Source organism: Pyxicephalus adspersus, chromosome 12, assembly GCF_032062135.1.
Source record: "Pyxicephalus adspersus chromosome 12, UCB_Pads_2.0, whole genome shotgun sequence".
Classification (NCBI taxonomy): Eukaryota; Metazoa; Chordata; class Amphibia; order Anura; family Pyxicephalidae; genus Pyxicephalus; species Pyxicephalus adspersus.
The window spans coordinates 15,816,327-15,839,211 of record NC_092869.1 but is presented as its reverse complement, the minus strand read 5'-3'; the positions used below and the strand labels follow the sequence as shown (position 1 = coordinate 15,839,211).

Genomic DNA, 22,885 nt, shown 5'->3' with positions numbered 1-22,885 from the left:
GCACGCCCTCCAGCGTTCCCAAAGGGATATTGATATTGATGGCCTGGGACTTAGATTTATTCACCTTCAGGCCAGAGCACAGGGAAAAATCATCCAGTAGTTTCATTAAATTGGGCAGAGTGGTGGTTGGGGAAGTAATAAACCTCAATATATCATCAGCGAAAAGGGCGCATTTATGCTCTACCCGGCCACAGTTTATCCCTTGAATATTTAGGGTCCATACGCATGGCGATAGCCAGAGGTTCAATAGCTAGAGCAAACAATAGTGGAGAGAGCGGACAGCCCTGTCTGGTCCCTCTTTTAATTGGAATGCCAGAGGAAAGAAATCCCCCTAAAGATATCCTTGCTTCAGGAGTGTCATATAATGCCAACAGCAGGTTAACCTTACCCACTTTTTAACAGTTTTTAGGACAGCAAAAATGTTTGCTAGAGAAGGTGTCAAAAAGCAGATCTGGAGTGACTGTAAAATCCCCCCCCCCCCAACCAACCTTGTAATAATGGCTGGAGAATGAGGGGCTGCAGCTCCCAAAGCTTTTGGGACCTGGTCCCCAGGCTCCAGAGCTTTAAGTAAAGGCAAAAAGTAAGCTAATGTATTAATAAATATCAATTTTGTATATAGGAAAATTGGAGAGTTTCTGGAGTGGTATATATTGGGAAAAGGTGAAAATCCCTTCATGGACACCTCCTTTATAAAAACATACTTAGGGTCAACCATTTGAGTTATTAGAATTAACCAGCACTGTTTGTGAACTGCATGGTTTTGGGGGTTGGAGAGGGCCCCAAGTACCATTAGTAATAAAAGTGATTGGTAATAAAAGTGAAAATAAATGCATTTGTTGCAAAGAGACCACCTATGGATAAAGATGTTTAACTTCCAACAATTTTGGAGCATAGGCCTTTGACATTATATGACACTGTTTCATTGGAATGCCATCTTTGTTAGAAAGTGGATAACATAGGTGTTTACAAAGTTTGTCATAATGCATGTGCAAGTGTAAACAATGACAATGATAACATAGTTGTAGATTAATTTGGTTATAGTAAGGTGTTTCAAGCAAAGAGCTTTATGTCGCCCCTCCTTGGGGAACCTGATCAGTCTTTGTGTAATGGGGTAAAATTCAAGGAGCTATCACATAGGCCTGGACTTAAAAAAAATATTCCTCAATATTTTAACTGTTCCTTATGTTTTTGTTGCTCATTTAAATAAGTCTTCATTTACATTACTTATTCCTTTCCTTTTTTTCTAAAAATTCTTCATTGTAAATTATTTCCAATGGAAACCTCCATTGATGGTAAAAAAAAAAAAAAATAGAATTAAACAGTGTTTTGCACATGCACTTAATGTCTGTCCTTCAAAATTTCAACTGTTGTTTTTTATCAACAGTTTCTTGCTGCAGTCCTCAGCAACAGTCCGCAGTCATGCTAACGTTCTGCTGCCCTGCTCCTTTCTATTTCTTTGATAGAACTGCACACCATGCTCTTCACTTACCACACCCAAATCTCTGGGGAGTAGTCCAAATGAGAGTGGAGCAAATGCAACATTGTTATGTCACGGATATAATTTGTGACAGTTTATGCAAATATTGATGGGTTGAATTTGAAGTGTACAAAGAGAGATAACACAAAGACTTGAAAGATTATTTTTATTTAATAATAAAGACAGATAGATAAAACAATGCAGTAACAGAATTAAATATAACAAAAATACTTAGCTGCAAAAGTGAGATGCATTCATCCATAGAGTCTTCCAAATTAATGGCTTGGCAGATGATCAAAAAACATGTTGCATACAGTTAGTTCAAATCAAGACTAGTTAATTAGGTATGGCACTGTGTTTTTAACTACTCAGGAAGGAACTAAGACAATGGCCAGTGTTTGACCAGTACTGACCAATGATCATCCTTTAACCAGCATTTTACCTTATAAGAATACCAGTTAAAGGATATGCTGCATTCCTTTAGGATTACCTCATATATGGTATACATATACCTGTATATACTGGTAAAGCATTATTGTTGGTGAGACATAACTGATATTAAATAAATTGTGATAACCCAACAAACATGAGGCTCATTGAACATCAGGATTTCTTTGAGTCAACATATTTTCAACAATAGCCTCAAAGTTGGGGTCCACTGCAAAATTCATTGCATTTAAGATTTTTTAAGTTTTATTCCTATGTTTTTTTTCCAAGATAGCTCTAACAAAAACCGGTAAAGTGAAACAATCTCGAGTAGCCATATTGAGGAGAGCACAACAATTTAATAATTTTGTAATATGTATTGCTCTCTCATAAATCCTGCTGGTTGAAAAATATTTAGTCATTTTTTTTAGCAAAGTTCTATATACTCCTTGTGAGTACAGTATGGGCAGTCAGGGAATAGCAAATGACCAAGATAAATATAAATATTTGGAAAACTTTATGTAATGGGGAATAAATTTATGTCATTTTTGGGTTTAGGGTCCCAATAAAACATGAGATTCAGTTAAAACTTTTTTAAAAATGTTTCCATCTCAAGGCCTGTGTTGCCTTCTGTGCAATCCTTATGGACAAAAAAGGAGTTTGTGGGAAAAAGTAAGTGTAGAAGTGCTTCCTTATTATAAGAAAATGCAATTGTACAGGTACAGTTACAGAGTTCTTCTTAGAACAGTGTAAGTGAATCGGGTGAGATTCAGCATACTAGTAACAGCACAGAAATGGTATTGTAAAAGGTTGCAGAACTTTTCGAACTCGCTGGAGAACATGCAGATTGTACAGAGAAGGGGAACAAAATCCTTCCAATTGTTGTGTGGAATGGTATATTCAAACCAGTGAAATCTGATGTTTTACATCCACTGTGTAGCTGGAACAAAGCTGTGTCTTATAGTGCTTTGGCCACATGGCCAAGATGGTTGCCAATCGGGAATCCAAGCCTCACTGAGCACTGACTTCAGTTGAAGGGGAGAGTGTGATTCTCGTTTCGATTTCATTCCTCGCCGCTGAAAAGATACAATTCTATCAAGCCTCATGGGAAATAACCTTCCCTGGGCTCCGTTCGTGGCTGGGATTATATTGCAGTCAGAGTGGGAGCTCTCTAAAATGCAGCTGTCCACTCAGGGTCCACCCCTGGAAGGTAACCTGTCGGTTGTTTATTATTGTTTTTAGCAAAATTAGTTAGAATTTAGATATACTTTTGAAGTAGAACTGTGACCAAATAATCCTTGAAATTCACAATTGTAAACAGCAAAGTTGCTTGTTAGATCTTGGCACTCTGCTCTCCTAATCTTCAGTTTGTGACTAGATCTCATAGTTCTCCCTAGCTCGTTTTTGGGGGGCGGGCCGCCCACCTGCCGTGATTATTCTACTCGGCACTTTTTCAGCAGCTCTGAATGGACACGGGGGAGACTTCTCTGCTCTTTCTGTTCTCCACTGATAATAGCTGATAGCTGATTAGAGCCGGGCGGAGTGAGAAAAGCACAGCACAGCTATGAGGAGATTGGGACACAGGCTGTCCCTCCCCCTCTCATAGCTGTGCCGAGTCTTTTGAAAAAAAAAAAAAAAAAAAAAAAATCCCACATCGTGTAAACAATGTTTCCGCCCAGTAGACGTGTGTAATGACGTCATCCGAGCAGTGTGTGTGTGTATAAATGCTGCATGTCATATTCCTCAGCCTTACAGCTCTCTGTGTATAAACCTTCATATCCCCTAAACCGTATGTCATAATGATTTCAAATTTTCAGGGTGCACAGGGAACACTTATAGTTAGCACAATTCACACTTTTTGCACCTCAGCTTTTACAAATTTTATGATATGGGAATCAGAACTGTAAAATCTTGTGAAAATACAACATTGGGGTTGCAGTATTAAAAGCAAGTGCGCCTTGAAGTCCTAAATGAAAAATGCAAATTGGGGACCCCGGGGCCACCTACATAAAAAGGGGCATTGGGGAAGGGCCCCTAAATTTTTCATATCATTTACAAATCTATAACTGTCATACTATGTTACCCTATCTGCTTCTCTTCTTTGAACAAAGCCGAAAATGTGGGGGGGGGGGGGGGGACACCTTTCGATAACCCCACACACTTAAATTTCATTACTATGGCAAACGCACTGCCCTGTTACACATTACTGCCCACTTCTAACACTGGAACATCAATTTCTCCAGAATTGGAAAGTGTAGGAAACTAAAAATGTATGGGGAACATCTGTGGATAACACCCCCTAAAGTTTTATCACAATGGCATCATTAGAACATAAAAAACTCTGCCCATCTAAACGAAATTGGGGTTTAGGTACTGTAGGATATGTCATGGGTAACAGGGCGTCGTGTTTTGATGGGCAGAGTTTATGTAATAATGCCATAGTGCTGAAAGTTTGGGGGGTGTTAGCCACAAGTGTCCCCCACTTGCACCTATGATTCTGTTTATCTGCACCTCTCTGTTATAGAAAAATTAGGGTTCAAGGTAGGGAAGCAAACAGTTTGATGGACAGAGGTTTTTATGTTTTAATGATGCCATGCTAATGAAATTTTAGGGGTTTATACGTCTGTTCTCCACTTGCACCTATATTTTAAGTTTCCTGCACCTCCCCATTCCAGATAAATTGGGTTTCAAAGAACAGAAGCAGAAAGTGCAGCATAGTATTACAATTAAAGTTTGGTGAAAGGTAGATAAAATATTTAGGGGGCCCACCCCAATGCTTCTTGCTATGTAAGTGGCCCCAGGGGTCCTTTGCATTTTCAATTTTGGGCTCCAATGTGCACTTTCTTATAAAACGGCAACCCAAATGTTCAATTTCCACAAGTTTTTAAACCCGTGATCCCCTATTTTGAAAAATGGAAATGGTTATTAGTAGTTATGAGAGTCCCCTGTGTACCCTAAAAATTTTAGGTAATTACAACTAACAATTTAGGAGATGCAAAGGATTGAACACAATGAGTTTTTAGGCTGCAGAATCTGACAAGCAGACTTTACACATACAGCTATCACACTGCGGGTGGATAAATTTCACAGGAAGTTTTTGTTTTTGGCAGTGATGAGAAGAGGGCACTGGCTGTCCTGCCCCCATCTGCGATCACATGCATGATGCTCTTTGTGTTATCTAAATTTAGCGCTAGGAGGTGACATCTGAAGTTAGGCTGAATTCACATTGGCAGTAAGGTTGCATTTGCTGCGTTTACCCCTCACTTTCCTCTCGCCAGGAACCACTGCTGCTTGAAAAACCGCTAGGCCTGAAAAGCCCAGCATATACTGCCTGTTACCAATCACAGGTGCCTAGCAGTTATCACTGGTTACCAATCCCAGGTGCCCAGCAGTTGCCAAGAAGTAGTCACTCAGGAGGGGCTTTTTTTACTGCTAATGTGAACTAAGCCTAATTTGTTCAGCCATATTGATCACAATATTACACTACTACAAGGTATTACACTATTAAAACATGGAACTCCAGGAAGTTGGATTAAAATACACAGTACTGGACTGTTGGGGCATAATACAAAAAAATGGAAACATTGTACTTTCTAACAAGCCAGGCATTAGAAAGTTTGAACAAAGTATAAGGGGGAGGTAGAACACTGACACAATAACTGTTGGATAACTATGGTATAAATAACTAGGAGCTCCAAATTTGCAGTGTCTAGCCCCGCCCACTTTTTTTCCACCCGGCTACAGTTTCGTCCCACCTGGCGGAAAAAACTTTCTGGGGAGAACACTGGACCTAAATAAAGACAAATGATATAAAGTCACCAGCTCTCCCATAACCAGACACAGCTGGAAGTTTTTACAAGTTAAGTCAAGAAGCATCAAATATAACACTGGTCAACCAACGTTTTATTGCCAAACAGAATAAAGTCATTTTAGGTTATGTTTGACGCACAGATTCCAAATATGGTATTGGTTTTGCTAGATTGGCTCTAGTTTTTGAAATAATGACCTCAATAATAACCTCATAGAAAACTAATGAAACATGAAAATTAAGCAAAACTAAACTAGATATGCCTGAGTATAGAAAATTAAATTAAATTGAAATAATGTCAATATATTCATTATTCAGTATATTTACAGAACTAATCACAAAGAAGTTATTGAAAAGCTCCGTTTGTATGATTTCCTTTTATGATGATGAACAGTACAATCACGTTGAGGGCTCCAGCAGTAGTCTGTCATCATGTATCTATCCTATCTGCCCTGATGCCTTTCTTCCATCACCTTTATATCTTGATGGAACCTCTCTCCTTGTTCCTCACTGAAATCCCCAAGGTTTTCTGGAAAATTATGCTCATAGTAGCACCCAGATTTTAAAGTTTAAGAGCAAGTTTTCTACCGGTTCTTCATAATTTTGTGCTTTATGGTTACCCAAGACGTTCTTGACAATGATATAGCTGGGCCAGGCAGAAGCTTCAGTATCAGTCATGTAACTTGTGAAATTTGAATCATTTATCAGTTTCCAAATCTGGGGTCCATCAAAGAATACTGATTTTAAATTTTCAGCACTCAATCCAGGCAGAATCTACAAATGTATTTGAAGCAATCACAGTCCTTGTTCAGAGCTCTAACAAATTGCTTTATTAATCCCAACTTTATGTGTAGTGGGGGGTGAATGATTTTTTTCTTTGTCAACCATTGGCTCGTTAATGATGTTCGCTGCACCTTTTATCATATTTTCCCTTGTCACTTTTTCAAGTAATCCTACTTTGCACTACTATCCCACGAGCAGATGAAACATGGCTGCTTTGTGTATCCACTTTGCTTCCCAAGTAGGAAGTTCACCATTTTTAAATCAACACATATGGACTATTGGTGTTCATAATGGAAAAGCTTTTTTATGACTATTTGGATATTTTCATGTTCTTCAAGTTTTGTTGAGTGACCAATTGGACTTGATGAATAGCAGTTGCCATTTTGCACTAAAACAGATTTCAAACTTTGAGTGAAACTGTCTATCAAAAGCTGCCAGTCTTCTGCTCGGTATTCTGGTACTCCATATGCCGAGTAGTCCAAGGATGTTACAAAAGTACACAGTCTTCACCGGTAGGTATGGTAGGAGGGTCACCTCTCTTGTCCTATAGCCCATTATTTTAACTTCCGATCTCAGACAGTTCTTTTCTTTTAGCCTGGATGCTAAATGTTCAGATGCTTGCTTTGACAGACTTAGGTCATGTATTAAATCATTGAGCTCTTTTTTTGGGAACTGCTGGTTTGATGAAACACTTCCTTCATATTCATTTCCCCTGCTAACACCTGGGTTACACTCCAAATCCTGTATATCCATCCATACAGGAATATCAGGTAGTGTACTGAACACTGGTATGGGAACATCAGCACCATGTGGCACAGGTTGTCTTGCTGATTCCAAATCAGGGTACTCTCACGTGTTTTTCTTGTAAGGATTGAAACCTTTTACATTCACAGCACAAAAATAACAATCATTATGATGATTTTTGGGCTCTTGCCATACCATAGGTACACCAAATTTCAAACTTTTCAGTTTTCCATTTTTCCACTGACGTAGACACTTTACAAAAGTTTTGCATACCATATGGGGAGCCCAATACTTATCTTGGTCCCCCAGTTTAATACCAAAATATGCAAGATAGGCTTGTTTCACAAATTCTGTAATGTTTCTTATTGCCACAATTGTAGCAAAATACATTAGGGTAATTTAAACAACTTCTTCTTGAAGAACTCATATTTCTGTAAAAATCGAAAATGTATGAATAAAAAGAAGGCAAATGAAAGTTTCATGAAAATAATGCTACATTTAATATATAAAATGCAAAACATTGGTGTAAAGATTGATAATAATATGCTGTGTTAACATTTGTTGTTGGTAAAATTGACTATTCCAATTCCTGTATCATAGGAACTAGAGATAATTCAAGGAAACTGATGTCATTTCTGGTGCCCTGATTTTATTTAGCAATCCTCAGTGGTGGGTCACTAAACCAATCATGGATGACCAATGGTATTTCCTATGTGGGGCAATGCTGTGGGGTGCCTCCTGCTTGTCCTTCTCTCCCTCCATATAACTTAACAGTGCTGTCTGTAGCATGAACCCATGCTTTTCTCACTTAAAGCATAGCAATAAATGCAAAACTTATATTTTATTTTCCTTCACTCTCCTATCTCTCTGTTCATCACTAAACTCAGAAAAAAGTATAAAAAATATTAGTAAGTACTAAACCTATTGGGGACAAGGACCATTTCTCCTACATTACAGTGCTGGTGCTTGTTAAAGCATGTAAGGTTTTACTCTAAAGCCTATTTTTTTTTTCTATGCTTCCTGCAGTGAAAGCCAACTCTGCAGTCATTCTATTACGTTTCCCACTAGCCTAGTGTTATCTTAATGCAGAACTAATCATGCAGTACTGATTGCATCCTTAGCATCTATAAGATTTAGTATGTCCATAAGGATTTGGTGACCGCTTCATTTTGCATTTGTGCATGTAGTGCTTTTGGGATTGTTTTTCAAAAATAATGTGTGGGTTTGGCTTGTGTTGCATGAATAGGAAATCCTGAAAAAGCTTTATACTACACATAAACTGGCAAACCTATGTGCATTAACTTTTACAGCTGCAGTGTAAGGGTTTCACTGGCTTTACACACTTTTCACCTCTGATGATATTACTTTTGTAATTTGCTTTAGTTCTGATTTGGGAATTCAATATTCTTTACTGGAAAAAGTAAACCAACTGATGTGAGGTGGATTGACCAAGATTAGTCTGACCATGGGTTAAACACATGCTGTGTCTAGCAGTTGCATTTTCTTGTTATCTTTGATTGTGGAACTCAAATGTACTATGGTTATAATAATGACATGTTGGCCTTCTTTAAGGTGTGAGATCTATGTGCTTTCTAATTCAGTTTTTAACCATGTTTGCAGTTTCTGTAAATCAGAGAGAAGCACATGACCTGGCACAGCAACGCAGTAATGTTATGTTCCAGGCATTTTGTGGACTGAAGTATGCAATTTATGCACTTTGTATCCATGCTAGTAAGCATGATCAACGCAGGAACTGCAATGCCAAATATGTGGATGTATCCTTTGGTGATTCAGAATTTGCAAGCAAATCTGGCATGGAGAACAGTTTATTTCAAGGTACTACTCTTTAAAATTTAGTTTTTTTTGCTTTGTTTTGTTTTTTACACTTCTTATTTTTTTTCTCTGTTATGATATTGTTACTAACTGTTTGCTTTTTTTGCAGACACTTCAGGTCTTTTTGTGCAGTATTTCACTAAGTGCCATTATTATCTATGTCTGCTGCCTCCTCATTTAAAGCTAGAGCTTGTGGAGAACATTTTCTCTTTAATGTTTGCTTCACTGAATGATCTAGTACCGGATACACGCTTGTTTGATCACTGTTTCATGGAAGAAATAAGTGAAGACCCGGATATAAATTTTGATAGTCCTGGGAGCTTGGATATTGATAAGGGAGGGCCAGGTAAATCCTCATTCATAAGTCTCCAACATACCAGTAACACTGTGAACAATGGCAATGCAACTGACAGCTGTCAAAGATTATCATTTTGTACTAAAGATAATGAGAGCACTTTATGGGAAAATGCCACGACTAACTACATAGACCTGAAACACTTTATTACTGGATTGACTGGATTTTTAGCTGATGAAATTGTATTGGACACGTTCCTAAAAATGTTAACTGAACAAGTACATCTATTAAAAGACTCTTTTCCACATTTTTCATCCCTAAACAATGAGCAAATCCTACTTAAGGATGTTAACCCACAAACTACACTATCGGAATTCAACATCAGAGTGACTCAGCTATCTAAATATATTTGTGACGCTCAGTGGAGATACAAGGTGGTCATGAGCAACAGAAACACAGGTTAGTACATTTTATGTCTCTAGACAGTACTATGTCTAAGGTATTGTGACAACAGAAGCAGTAGCAGCCTTTCATCCCCATGGATAAACAAAACCCTCTGTAAGTGGGCAGCAGTTTATCCAACAGAAATCTTTTTACTGCTGTGCTGTGTATTTTCACAGACATTTATTTGTATTTGTATCTCAATTTATCTTGAGCAGTAAAAGCAGAGGTGTTACTAGGATTTTGAAAGACCTGGGGCATCAGAATCTGAAATATGACTGGCGCACTAGGTAGAAGTAGAACATGAACCTCTCTCTATACATAGCAGTTTAAGAAGATTACCCTTTATCTCTCTGTTTAGGTTCTTTAAAGTTGAATATTGGTAGCCATCCCTTAGATAATGCGAAGACACAAATTTGTAAAGAAAGAGAACAGAAGGGGTTTAATGGCTTAAGGTGATAATTATGTATTCATACAACTTATTCATACATAATTACAGGTAATGCATTGATGCATCCCGGGCCCATTATTATGTCATGGGTTTAGGATGTCAATAATATACATAAACAACTACATATATTTGTAACTGTCAGTCTTTTTCACCCGACGCATTTCGTCTGTATTAGCTTCTTCAGGGGTATCGAATGTAAACTGTTCTGGGTAAATTAATTGAGTACATTTACATCTATTAGTTTAAGTTGTGAAAAAAAAACCATAACACCTACAATGTAAGGTTATGCAAGTCAAAATATTCCAACATAAGGTGATATGATACAGTGGTAAAGTAGTGCATTTATCAATCTACTTATTGAACAACGCTATAATCTCTATATTACACTATACTCAAAAACAGAGAGATAAGTAGTCTATATCATGCTATCAGAATAATCAAATGTCGATTTAAAATATTTCATATGGTCAGGTACTTTAGCAGAAAGTAGAAATTTATATTTATAAGAGTTTTAGTAAACACTTGTATAGGTTACTTACTTTTATGTAGTATTGTTTAGTATTTAGGAAAGCAAGGGTTTGCATAGCCATGCTATGGCTAGACAGTGCCTAATCAGGAGCAAAGCCCAAGCCCAGACGGGCTGCTCATGCATCTAAACATAGACCTGAATGAATGGGAGTCCCCGTGATGTCAGCGGGGCTGCCTACTGCATTTGGAGAGAGCTGAGTACAAGTGAATACCCGATAAGACTTTACATTACCACTCAAGATAGCCAAGCTGCAGCCCTGTCGTTGGAGAGCTTTCCTGCCACCAGTGAGCTTCCCTCTGTTTCTACATTTAGAAGTATGTTGCTCTCCTTGATTTGGTTCCAGGATCAGTGGACGGTTGTTTCAAAAGAAACAGTACCCATGTCCTATTAGGATTTGGTTTCAGGATCTAGGATTCCAGGATCAGTAGGGAAACAAACCTATCCTGGAACCAAGTCCTAACAGGACAGGGGTGTACTGTCCCTTTTGAAACAAACCGTCCACCTAACATTGGAATATGCATGAATATAGAAAATTACTAGTTTAGAAACGATTGCATCAATAGCCTGTACCAACCTAATATAGGATACCTGCATTGAATGATCCTGCGACTTATTTATTCATACAATAGGCATCTCTATTACTACTACTAATGAACTCCTGATGAAGCTGACTTTGTTCTGAGAAACGCGTCAATATATAATTAGCCTATTCATTATGTACTTACCTCTGGATTTAATATGTACCAACTTTTAGATTTTTGTGATGTTTTTAATCAAGTTTTATGAATTATAAATTAATAAATCGTTGGATTATTTATAAATATATTGTTTGAGGTGTTCAAAAAACTATTATATGCTTTAAAAGTCCCAAGGCCAATGACCCAGCCAAAACAAAGTGTCTTGCAATAGTACATCTTTATTAGATGGGTACAATGATTCAGAACAGGAACAATTCCAACAGCAATATCACACACCTTGGTTTACCCTAGGGAGTGCTCATTTTCATATGGGACTGGGAAAAGGCAGGAAGAAGCTGGCACAGCTTTATGCGTATCCAGAAAATGCCAGCGTGCGCACTCAATTCTATGATATGCGTAGTTAACAACTATACACTGATTTTCACCAATCAAATCATTACATGACCATTGCTAGCTTTTTTTTTTGGCCAAACCTCCTTGTTACATTATACTGAAAAAAAACTTGCAATTGTTAGTATGATATTATATTTTGTATGTTACCAGCTTCTTTCTATCTTGTGACCTGTTAGGGCATAACAGCCACAACTCCTTATCAGGTCACTCCCAGTTGAACAAGTGCGGGAGGGAGGACACAAGATGATCACAATGGCACCGACTAGACCGTTTATACAAATCCACCTTTACATCCACAATATACGTGTTCAGTGTTCCATGTTTTGTATTTAATATGCTAAAAAAAGAATAACTTTTAGGTGTCTCTCTAGTGGCAGCATCAGAAAGCCCAACTATTCGTGCTGCACTATCATAGTAACACTTCCTAAACCTGTGTGAACCCCAGTATACCTGTAACTATAGGCTTATTTCTCTTCTCAGTGTGTTAATATATATTCTAAAGCTATAGCAAATAGACAAAAAAAAGTTGTCTATGACCTTGTTGCTCATACCAAGTTGGGTTTGTACAAAACAGACAAGCCCTTGATGGTGCCCGGAGTATGCTTACCCTTATTTACTACTCTGAATTGCATTAACAACCTTCTTGGCTTCTCTCATTGGTCACAATTAGGGATGAGCGACAGTCTCGCAAAAATTTCCTCAAACTTCCGATGGATCTGCAAAATTTCGGCGAACCGATTTTGCGAATTTCTTTAAAGTCAATGGGACGATTTTAAACATTAATAGCAAAGCCTCTATACATGTTAGAACCATACCAGAGTTCCAAAAGACCTTGTGGTTTTCCAGAAAATGGCAGGCAAAGTGACAGCAGGCAAATAGGATTTTTGCATAATGGACAGCGTACAGAAGGCAGCTTAAACATTAGAACTCAACCCACTAGCGGGAGTCTCTGCTGTCAAAACAGCAGGAGACGGCATTGCAATTTAATGTACGCATCCCTATTTATTGTACAGCGCTGCGTAATTTGTGAACGCTATATAAATCCTGTTTAATAATAATAATTGCTAGCTGGCATCATGAACTGGATGAACATGTGTTAGGAATGCCACCCATAAAGTTGTGGACAAGTAGTGCGGTGACATTAGGCAAAAGGATGGAGGACCAGAGACGGAGCGTGGGTCACCAAGAGCAGTAGCAATGTGTGACCTCTGGTCAGCTATCCCCAGGGAGACCGCATTTGTAAGTGTCATGGAGAGCTGGGTGTAGTGCATCGTCAATGCCACCCAGAAGTGTGTAATACAATTTTTGAGAATGGAGTGGCAGCAGCAGCAACAGGAGGAGGCAGTGGGCCCTAAGACGTAGTGTGGACCGCATTAGTATTTGGCATCTAGAGCTGGGTGTAGTGCATCGTCAATGCCACCCAGAAGTGTACAATTTTAGTTAATAGAGTACTGACAAACAGCAGCAGAAGGAGGTGGTGGGCTCTGAGACGTAGCAGGGCCCCCATTGGTTACTGGCATCTAGAGCTGGGTGTAGTCCATAGTCAATGCCACCCAAAAGTGTGCACTACAAATATCTGAAATTTGTGAAGGCCAGACCAAGATGTTTTGTGCGCCAGCACTGCTGCTGTGGTCTGTGGTGCTGGAAGTGGTAGTAAAGTAGACAATATTGTTAGTTTGCATCTTGAAGTGGATGACATGGATGCCAACCCTCAATCCTACAATACTTAGGTGCCATTGCCTTTGCCTAATTTTTCAGCTATCAGTGTGGCAGTACTGAGGGTTTTCATCTGCAGTTTGTTGGCCTCCCGGAAGCAGCAGAAATGTAAAGTATATTTCTAGCTGGCACAATGGCAAGCAGGACATTGGCGAAGAATTCCACCCCTGGACATTGCGATAACTAGCGGAAAAATTCAACTAAGGCAGGCTCAGCTGACAGGGTGTGTGTGAAAGGCAGCCACAGGCTCAGCACAGGAGCAGTGTGGGTTCACAGTGATATCTTGGTTGGCCAGTAAGTCCTTGTGTCAGTCAGTGACATCTGCAGTGGGCATATGATAGTTGTTAGTAATCCACCTTTCGTTCATTTTCAAAAAGGTGAGGCGATTGACATTTTCCTGCAAAAGTCGTGAATGGTTGTCCGTGACCACTCCACCAGCAGCACTGAAGGTTCTTTCGGACAGAACACTGGATGCCGGGCACGAAAGAAGCTTGATGGCATACTGTGCCAACTGCAGGCAGATTTCAAGCCCGTTGACCCAAAAATGAATGGTGTCACTACTGTCGGGACAGGCATCCTCCTCATAACTGCTGTCGTCAACACCACCACCACCAGCCGGAAACGAGCCAATGTAATAGTGCACCATGCGCTTTATCCGTTCTCGATGGTTATTCCCTGCACTTCACTTGTTTGAGGTGGCCTCATCAGGTTTCACCAGGCATCCAGAAAATTGCCCCTTCCTTGGCCTAGACTTTTGGATTTGCAGCCTGCTGCTACTACTACTGCTGCTGCTGCTACTACTGCTGCTGCCGCCGCTACGGGAGCATACGGTGGAGGCAGTGTCCGCCTGAGCTGCGTATGTGGAATGTGGTGCGAGGAACTCTTTTCTTTCTCTTGCAGCGGGTTGGGTGGAAACTGTGACATTTTGTCTTTGTAGCGGTGATCCAGAAGGGTGGCCAGCCAGTAATCATCCCGGTTTTTGATGGTGCAAATGTGGGGGTCCCTCTGTAGGCATCACAACATGTGGACACACATATGAAAGAGGGGTTTCCTGAGCTCATCCTCCTCCTGTCCCTCAGTAGGTGCCAAAACATTTTCCTTCTCATCACCCACCTCCTCCTCTTTAAGCTGCAGCAGATCCAGATGTTCCATTGCGTGCACAATGCCTGGGGCTTGACAGAACAGCTCAGTTGTGTGGCTGTACCAAGGGCCCTGCTGCCTCCATGCACCACGCTGAGTTATAGGGGATGGCTAGCGTTTGCTTACACAGATGCTGGAGCATGTGCAGGGTGGAGTTCCATCTAGTCACAGTGTAACAAATGAGTCTAAGCGGTGGCAGCCTCTGTTGGCGCTGGATCTTGCGCCGCGGCGGCAGTAGTGGATCGGCGTACATGGCTGCAGATGGAGCGAGCCTGTCTCAGTAAATCATGCAGTCCTGGGTACGTGCGGAGGAACTTCTGCACCCCCGGGTTCAGTACGTGTGCAAAGCAGGGGGACAAGGTTAGCCGCGTTGTCACACACCAAGTTGCCTGTTGTGAGCATGGCAACCAAGCTTTAACTTCTCTGTCCAAAGCGGACAAGAGTTCTCTGGCGGTGTGACTTTTCTCCCCCAAGGACAGCAGTTTCAGCACTGCCTGGCAACGCGTGTGCTTGAGGGAGCAGTAGTGGCGTTCCCGCTTAACCACAGTTCCCACCGCTGCTGGCCTTTAAGGAGGAGTGTCAAAAAGAGAGGGGTTGACGGTAGAAGAAATGCAGGAAGAGAAGGAGGAGGGAGAGGACTGAGGTGGCCCATGCTTTCCCACCACACTCCTGGGCAGGGGTACCAGGTGCTGTATTGTACCTATAATTATAGTGCTATAATGAAGGGGTCACTGGAGTACCCATTTTGCGGCGACAAACATCGTCTGACGCCACAAAACCTGCAGGCAGAAGCTAATACTTGATCGCCGCTCGAAGTCTGGCTGGCACCTGAAAGATTCTGCTTCTACTTCTAGTTCCTCGAATGCATCCTGACTTCTTCACCCACAGAGACAGACGTCTGGAGAGATATCCCAATAATACACACACACAGTATTGTCTTAGGAATATTCTCTGATCCTTATTTGACAAGGTTGTCTTTTTATACACATAGGTATACGAGGGGTTGTGTTATTTACTTACAGCTATTTAAGTTTTGGCCATATATAGTGTTACTTGATACATTGCATAGCATACAAGGCATACATTGTATTCCAAAGAATTTTTGCCATCTTGTTACTGAGTAGACAGAAATAGAAATTCAACTCCTTTATACAAGTATTCATGTGGCAAAGCAGAGATGATGTACCCAAATGTGATCTGGCCTATCCTTTGCGGATCTGCCTTTGGCACAGGATGCAGACTGCTATGCACCTGTCATCGTCTTTCAGCATGAAAAGGGATCACACTGGAGTGATGCATGCAACCACTCTGCTGCTCTTTTTCTTTGCCTGCCTCTGTGTCTGCTGGGTGCCCTGCGTCTGCTCCAGCTCCATCTCCTTCACAGTCACATTGTCTCTGACTGTTCCACTGCTTGTGCCCACTCGTTTGTCTCTTTTTTTGAACTCACATGAGGCAGATTTGCAGCCCCTTCCATCCCCAGTTTGTTGCTGTTGATGCTGCTGCCTTTCCTCTACGTCTGTTTCGGAACTGCTGCTAGAACTTGCACACATTGGTGGTTTCCAGGTGACGTCACGGTCATCATTATCCTCATTTTCATCTAAGCCAACCTCTGCAAATGCAAATAACGTGGTTGTATGATTGTTTTCGCCCTCTCAATACATCTACCTGCGTACTGGTGGTCTGCACACATCTCAGACCTGTTTGACAACTTGTGCTGCTACCTCCAACAGTTTGCTGGTGCTGCTGTCCTACAGTGGCAGACTCTGGGGGAGTATGCCCCCTGCCAGATGCGGCAGGACGCCCAACGTGGCCTTCCCGTGTCCACCGTTTATCTTTTACTTATTCACGCAAAAATTCACCTGTTGCAAATGGTTTCTTTGATAAATAGGACCACTGAAATCTCTGTATTTTTTTTTAGTAGGACAGAAATGTTTCTGTACCAAAGGTCTTATTTGGTAAATAGAAGAGGTATCAAAGACTGAAATATCTGTATTTTTTATAGTAGGGCAGAAATTTTTCTGTACCAAACTGGCTTCTTTGCTGCAGTATCTGTATATATACAGATTTACAGAAGGCTCCTAAACTGTCCCTGTCACACTACATGTCTCTCCCTGCTTCTATTCTTCACCCAGAACACAAGATGGAGTGACTAACCCCTCCCCCTCCTTCTCTGTTTATATGCTTGTGCTCAGATCTCTCCTATTTGGGCTGCTGGGCCTTGCTGTGCATCCTGGTAGCAAATGATTCGCTCCCAGCCGTGATTCCCGCCGGAAATAGTCGGCATTACTGCCCCCTGCTTTTTCTCTCGTTTGTTCATCAAGAATTAGAATTTTCTTTTAAAGTTTCACCCATTCCTGCTTCACCCTACGGGGGACGGGGGCACTGATGCTGATTTACTTCAGACCTGGTGCCTCTTGGTGCTGCGACAGGGAAGTGAGCCTCTCCGCCTTTGGCTCATTACCTGCCCGCACCCTTCCCCCGTTTGGGCCCGAAACATATGTTCCGTGCTCAGTACCAGCAAAACTCCAGGCACATTGCCTGTGCAGGTAAGGGTGGAAAGAATGTGCCTAAAACCTTCATTTTCCTGCTAGATACCCTATATTATCTGTCCTTTTTTTCTTGCTCCTTAATTATGTACTTCTACACCCCATCCCAGAACTTCACTAAACCATATATATATATTTTTTACTAAACACATACTCCTACAAATATAATCACACATACTACCGTGTTTCCCCGAAAATAAGACCTACCCCGAAAGTAAGACCTAGCATTATTTTCTAAACCTGCCCTAATATAAGACCTACCCTGAAAATAAGACCTAGTGTAAATCTGTCCAGTTCAGAAAAAAAACCCACCCAAAACTGTAATTCAGCCTAAAAAATCTAAAGCTTAATACCCCCATCTAAAATTTAAAATCCTAATGCTTCTGAAGCTTAACCGCAAAATGCGTTGGAAACTGTGATTTATTTTTTTTTTAATGCTTTGTAACCAATATGTAGTAAATGTAACCACTGATAATTCTGTAACACTTTTAAGTTAGATTGCAAATAGTGTATGCAACAGTGTTCAGCTGGACTCTGTTGGGAGTTAATTTTGAACACATTACACCTAATTAAACTATATCTTGTACTTTGCCTATAAAAAGCCTGCTTTTTCTTTCCAATCTTTACACTTATTTCTTTCTACCTTAAGAGGATATTTCTCCCTACAGAGCGTTAGCCAAGTTAGAGAAACGTAACCCCCCAATCTCCATTGAAGACATTTCAAAGGTTTTCCAATGTCTTCCCTCTAATAAAGCCCCTGGCCCAGATGGACCCCCATATCGCTACTATAAAAATTTTCTCCCGACTCTACTCACATCTACATGATATGTTTAATGACTTTCTGGAGGGCAAATACATCTCACTGTCAGTGCTGGCCTCTCATATCAAAGTAGTGCCCAAACCTGGGAAAGACTCAATGGAACGCTCTAACTACCGACCTTTGGCCTTATTAAACACGGATCTAAAGATTCTTACAAAAATTCTAGCTTATCGTCTATCCACTTTGCTTCCTTCATTGATTCACAGCGACCAAACTGCATTTATAGGAATGCCTAGTGATAATTCAAGACGAATAACACAGGTGAACGCATTTTTTGTTGAGTCAGATCTTATACTTGTTTTTTTTACTAATTTTTGGGTGATGAATCCAGAAAAGACCCCAGTTTTTTGCTATCACATCCAGTTTTCACGATACAGGGTACCCTCTATTTTTTCAAAAAAACGTACAAATTTTACATACAGGGAAAAAATAATGAAATAATATCTTGAATGTACTGTTTATTTAAGTTTCTTTTGTTCATACAAAAGATTTATTGTTACTCGGACATTTTTTTCTTTTACAGTAAAGTATTTGAAAATTAATTAGGTAAGCAGTTAAGGTAAAATTTACGCTTATAGCTTTTCCTGGATTGTTCAGTGTTGGGACAATCCTGCTGGATGCTCCAACAATAGTCAGCCATCATATGTACATCCCATCTACCCTCATAAAGTCCTTCCATGACCTTCAAATCTTGGTGAAATCATTCACCTTGCTCATCACTGATTGCATCAAGGTTTTCCAGGAAGTTAGAAAGATGGCTATGCAGAAAATGCACCTTGATGCTCTCCAAGAATTCTGGACAATTTCTGTGTAATTATTTGCTTGTGTGTTTCCAAGAAAGTCCTTGACAATGGCTTTGAATGATCACCAAGCATGCTTTTCAACTTCTGACATTGTCCTGATGAAATGTTCATCTTTGAGCTGCCGAATCCGTGGACCATCAAACACACCGGACTTTATTTTTTTTAAATGACAGGCTAGGAAATGCCAAAATAAGGTACTTGAAACAGTCTCCTTCAGTTGGCAAAGCTTTGAGGAACGGCTTCATCAGACCCAGTTTCATGTGCAGAAGCAGGAATATATTATTCTTTCTATCAACAAGTGGCTCATGTAGAATGTTTGGGTCACCTAGTTTTAGGGAGGGATTTTGGAGGCCAATTCCTTTCCACCCAATGCCCCTCACGAGCTCTGCTGTCCCACATGCACAGATAACAGGGATCCTTGGTGTATCCGTGTTGCTGACCAAGATGGAAGCATACCATTTTAAGGTCAACACAGATGACCCAATTGTGTTAGTGATATTGCAACAACTCAATGCCCCTGATTCATCAATGAAATCCGCGCTCGCTGGAAGCGCGAACGTACGCGCGGCCATCGATCGCCGATTACCGCGGTCCGGACTCGAGTATGCGCGTACACTCGCCTCACTACCAGCCGGATTCGAATGCACGACCGATAATCCGATTCTGCTTGATGAATCAGGGGCAATGACTCTATGTCTGCATATGCTTCACAAAGAGAAACTTAATGCCCATTGGGACTGACCCAAATATATTGCCATTGTGAAGAAGGACACACTTTAAGCTCCGCTTTGAGCTATCGATGATTAGTCATCATTCAGTTGAGTTAGAGATTGGAATTCCCAATTCTTCCATTAAACCAGGTATGTTATGGCAATACACAAAGCCACTGGCAGTTCTAAAGTACTGCAGGAATGCAATTTCCCTGGTTCCAAAGTACGATACCTTTGTTCCTTTTTCAAGTTTTTCTCCCGCAGTCTTGATGTTAGGAGTTCTGAAGCCTTCTTCAATAGTTCCAAATCACGTGCCAAATCACTCAACTCATGCTAATCAAATCCCTTACAGAATCCTCTTCAATTTCAAACTCTTCATCATTGTTGTCACCTAGTTCATCACCATATTCATGTTATTCAAGAGAGGGTATTGCAACGAAAACTGACACTGGGATTTTATCTGAATGAGCCACTGGGCGTAAAGCCGATGGTAGACTCGGATACTCTGTTACATTTATTTTTCTTGTTCTATCCTGACGTTTTCACTATACAAAGGTAACAGTCACTGAAATGATCTCCTGGCTCTCGCCCAACCATAGGTATACCAAATGGCATCTTATCACGTGTTCCCTTTATCCACATCTGTAAACCCTCGACACACTGTTTGCACACCTTATGAGGGGCCCAAGACTTATCTTGATCACCAAGTTTAACTTTGAAATATGCCAAATAGGTTTGCTCTACAAATGTGCTGATGTTCGCTCTTTGACTGGGAATGGGGAAACTGCCACAAATGTAACAAAATGAATCAAGGTTGTTTAGGAAGTTACAATGAGAAACAGCAGAGCGAAACATGATCTAAAAGAAAGAAAATGTGTTTAAGTGGAAAAATAAATTTTGCCTATTCACTATTTAGAGCAACGCACAACCTCTGACCACACTGTCTTGCGTGTAAATGAATGGCCTATACCAGGGGTCAGCAACCTTTACTATCAAAAGAGCCATTTTGCCTCCTCTTCCACTAAAGAAAAATAGTCTGGAGCCGCAAAACATAACACAGTTTATGAACACCGGATAGGGAATCCCCCTCCTCCGCAGTGTCTTAGGAGGAAGGGGATCCCCCATCAGAGATCTCCCCGCGGCAGCCGAAGGGAGCCACAACAAGGAGGCTGAAGAGCCGCATGCGGCTCCAGAGCCGCAGGTTGCAGACCCCTGGCCTATACAAATCCACACTACAGTAATTGCATTAATATAAGTGGTAGAGAAAAACCTGATGTGATAGAAGAAAACTAACTGCACTTTCAGAATTGGCATACGTATTTTAATGTAAATAAGCTTAAATATTTAATTCAACAAAAAATCTGTTCAAAATTGTTCCCCAGTGTAATTGATCTAATAGCTCTAATACGAGCTACTTTAAAAAGACCAAGTCAATATGTTCTGCCAACAATAAAAATGCTAAACATACATTTATTTATATATATATACTGAGTATGACACAGAAATGACTGAAGGTAATGAGACATTGAATGGAAGAATATTGCACGGACATTGCACTACAAGTGGCAGGAAAGATACAGTTCACCTGTCATAGGAGAATGACGTGCTGCACAAGAAAAAGAACTGCTAATCAGTAGAAAGGTATCTTGGTAATTGAACCCTGTCCCCGAGCCTGAACTGACTTGGCCGTCCAGTGCTGCTCAGTTCAGACTGGCCTTTTGCCCTCTCTGCCTACCTCCCCACTGTTACACAGGCTTCTCAATAGGAGTGTCCTGGAGAGAAAAGTTCCTGGTACTGTCTGACGAAAGACATCCCCGGCATCCCTAATGATGTACAGTGGAGCTGCTGGTAAACAGTGAGGAGGGGTAAGGCAGGGCTCCAGGATCGACTCAGGTTGCCTTTGCGATTGACCAGTGAATTGCGATCAATGTGTTGGGCACCCCTGTAATAGACATTTTGAACAAGCATAAGTCAACTGCACTTGTATTAAGTTTGGATGCCGAAAAGGCATTCGACCGCCTTAGTTGGCCATTCATATTTGCCACCCTTGAACATTTTAGGATATCTGGTCCCTTCCTCCATGCAGTACATTCCTTTATACTTATCCCTTAGCATCAGTTAACTCCCTTAAGCTACTTCCCCCTCCCTTCCAAATCACAATAGAACCCTTCTGTTTGAGCTCTCTATAGAATCCCTGGTGACCTCCATCACTCTAACCCTGATATCAAGGGAGTGACAGTGAAAGAGTCTTCATTTAAAGTCTCCCTGTGCGCAGACAAGTTGCTCCTCATGCTGATGCAATCTCTAACATTCCTACCGAACCTCTGGAAGGAACTGCAGGCTTATAGTAATTTTTCATGTTACAAAGTTAATTCACAAAACAGACTCTTCCATTAAATATGTTCCTCTCATTTCTTTCTTCCCTTCAGTCTATTTATTTCGTTACCTGGAAAGAAAACTCCCATCAAATATCTAGGGGTACAGATTACCCCTTCCTATGACCTGTTGTATTAGGGCTGCCTATTTATTAGCACCAAAACAAAAAAAAAAAAAAAAAAAGGGCTCGGCTTAGCAACTATTTACTTTACTGTTGTAGTCCCTCTCTAATTAACCTCCTGAGCGTTACACTGAGGTCTAGATTTCTGTACCAAAAGTGATCCACTGTTTTTCATTAATTTTTTTTTTTAAATTGTAGACATGTAACTTACAGAAATATGTCCGAACAGGGGTTCTAGTAGATATTATGAATATAAAAAATGTTTGAAACACACAATCATTTAAAAAAAAAAATTACTTTTAATAAAATTAAAGGAAAAATGTCTTTCCTCATTTTATACATAGTGTTTTCTTCATTCCCTGAAATCTTATAATGAATATTTAGTAGTATAAACAATCTTCAGACAAAGTGTTTTCAGTTCACCTTTTGTTCGTACTATATTAAATTTGTTACATAGCTACTGAAAAACAATAGGATTGTTAATATGATTAACTTCCTTGGTGTTACAAATAAGAAAAATGTTGACCTTATATGTTTGTCTAGTTTGAGGGGATGCAAATTCTTTCAATCACTTTAGCCTCTTTGTATGTTTGCATGCCATGCAGGGATTACATTTAGTAAAACCAGTTAGATTTTGAATGGCATCATTTGCATCAATATATACTTCTATATACTTTTTTTTTTTACCGTGGTTGCAATCTTAAAACTCAGTTTTATAGCTTTCTTAAAAATCTGGATTTTCAGATGCAAGAATCTTATTTTTTTGAGAATATAT

At 40.3% G+C, this 22,885-nt stretch overlaps 1 protein-coding gene across 10 annotated transcripts in view; it reads left to right on the top strand.

Annotated features, from left to right (window-relative positions):
* ZFYVE26 (zinc finger FYVE-type containing 26) overlaps positions 1-22,885 on the top strand; it is a 387,669-nt gene that overhangs the window by 85,016 nt on the left and 279,768 nt on the right. For all 10 annotated transcript variants that reach the window (XR_011922929.1, XR_011922930.1, XM_072427512.1 and 7 more), the window contains 2 exons: positions 8,859-9,074; positions 9,181-9,825. Coding sequence is in view for 8 of the 10 variants with exons in the window: in XM_072427512.1 (XP_072283613.1) it covers positions 8,859-9,074; positions 9,181-9,825 (861 nt within the window). In the remaining 2 variants the exon portion in view is untranslated. The remainder of the gene's footprint in view (positions 1-8,858; positions 9,075-9,180; positions 9,826-22,885) is intronic.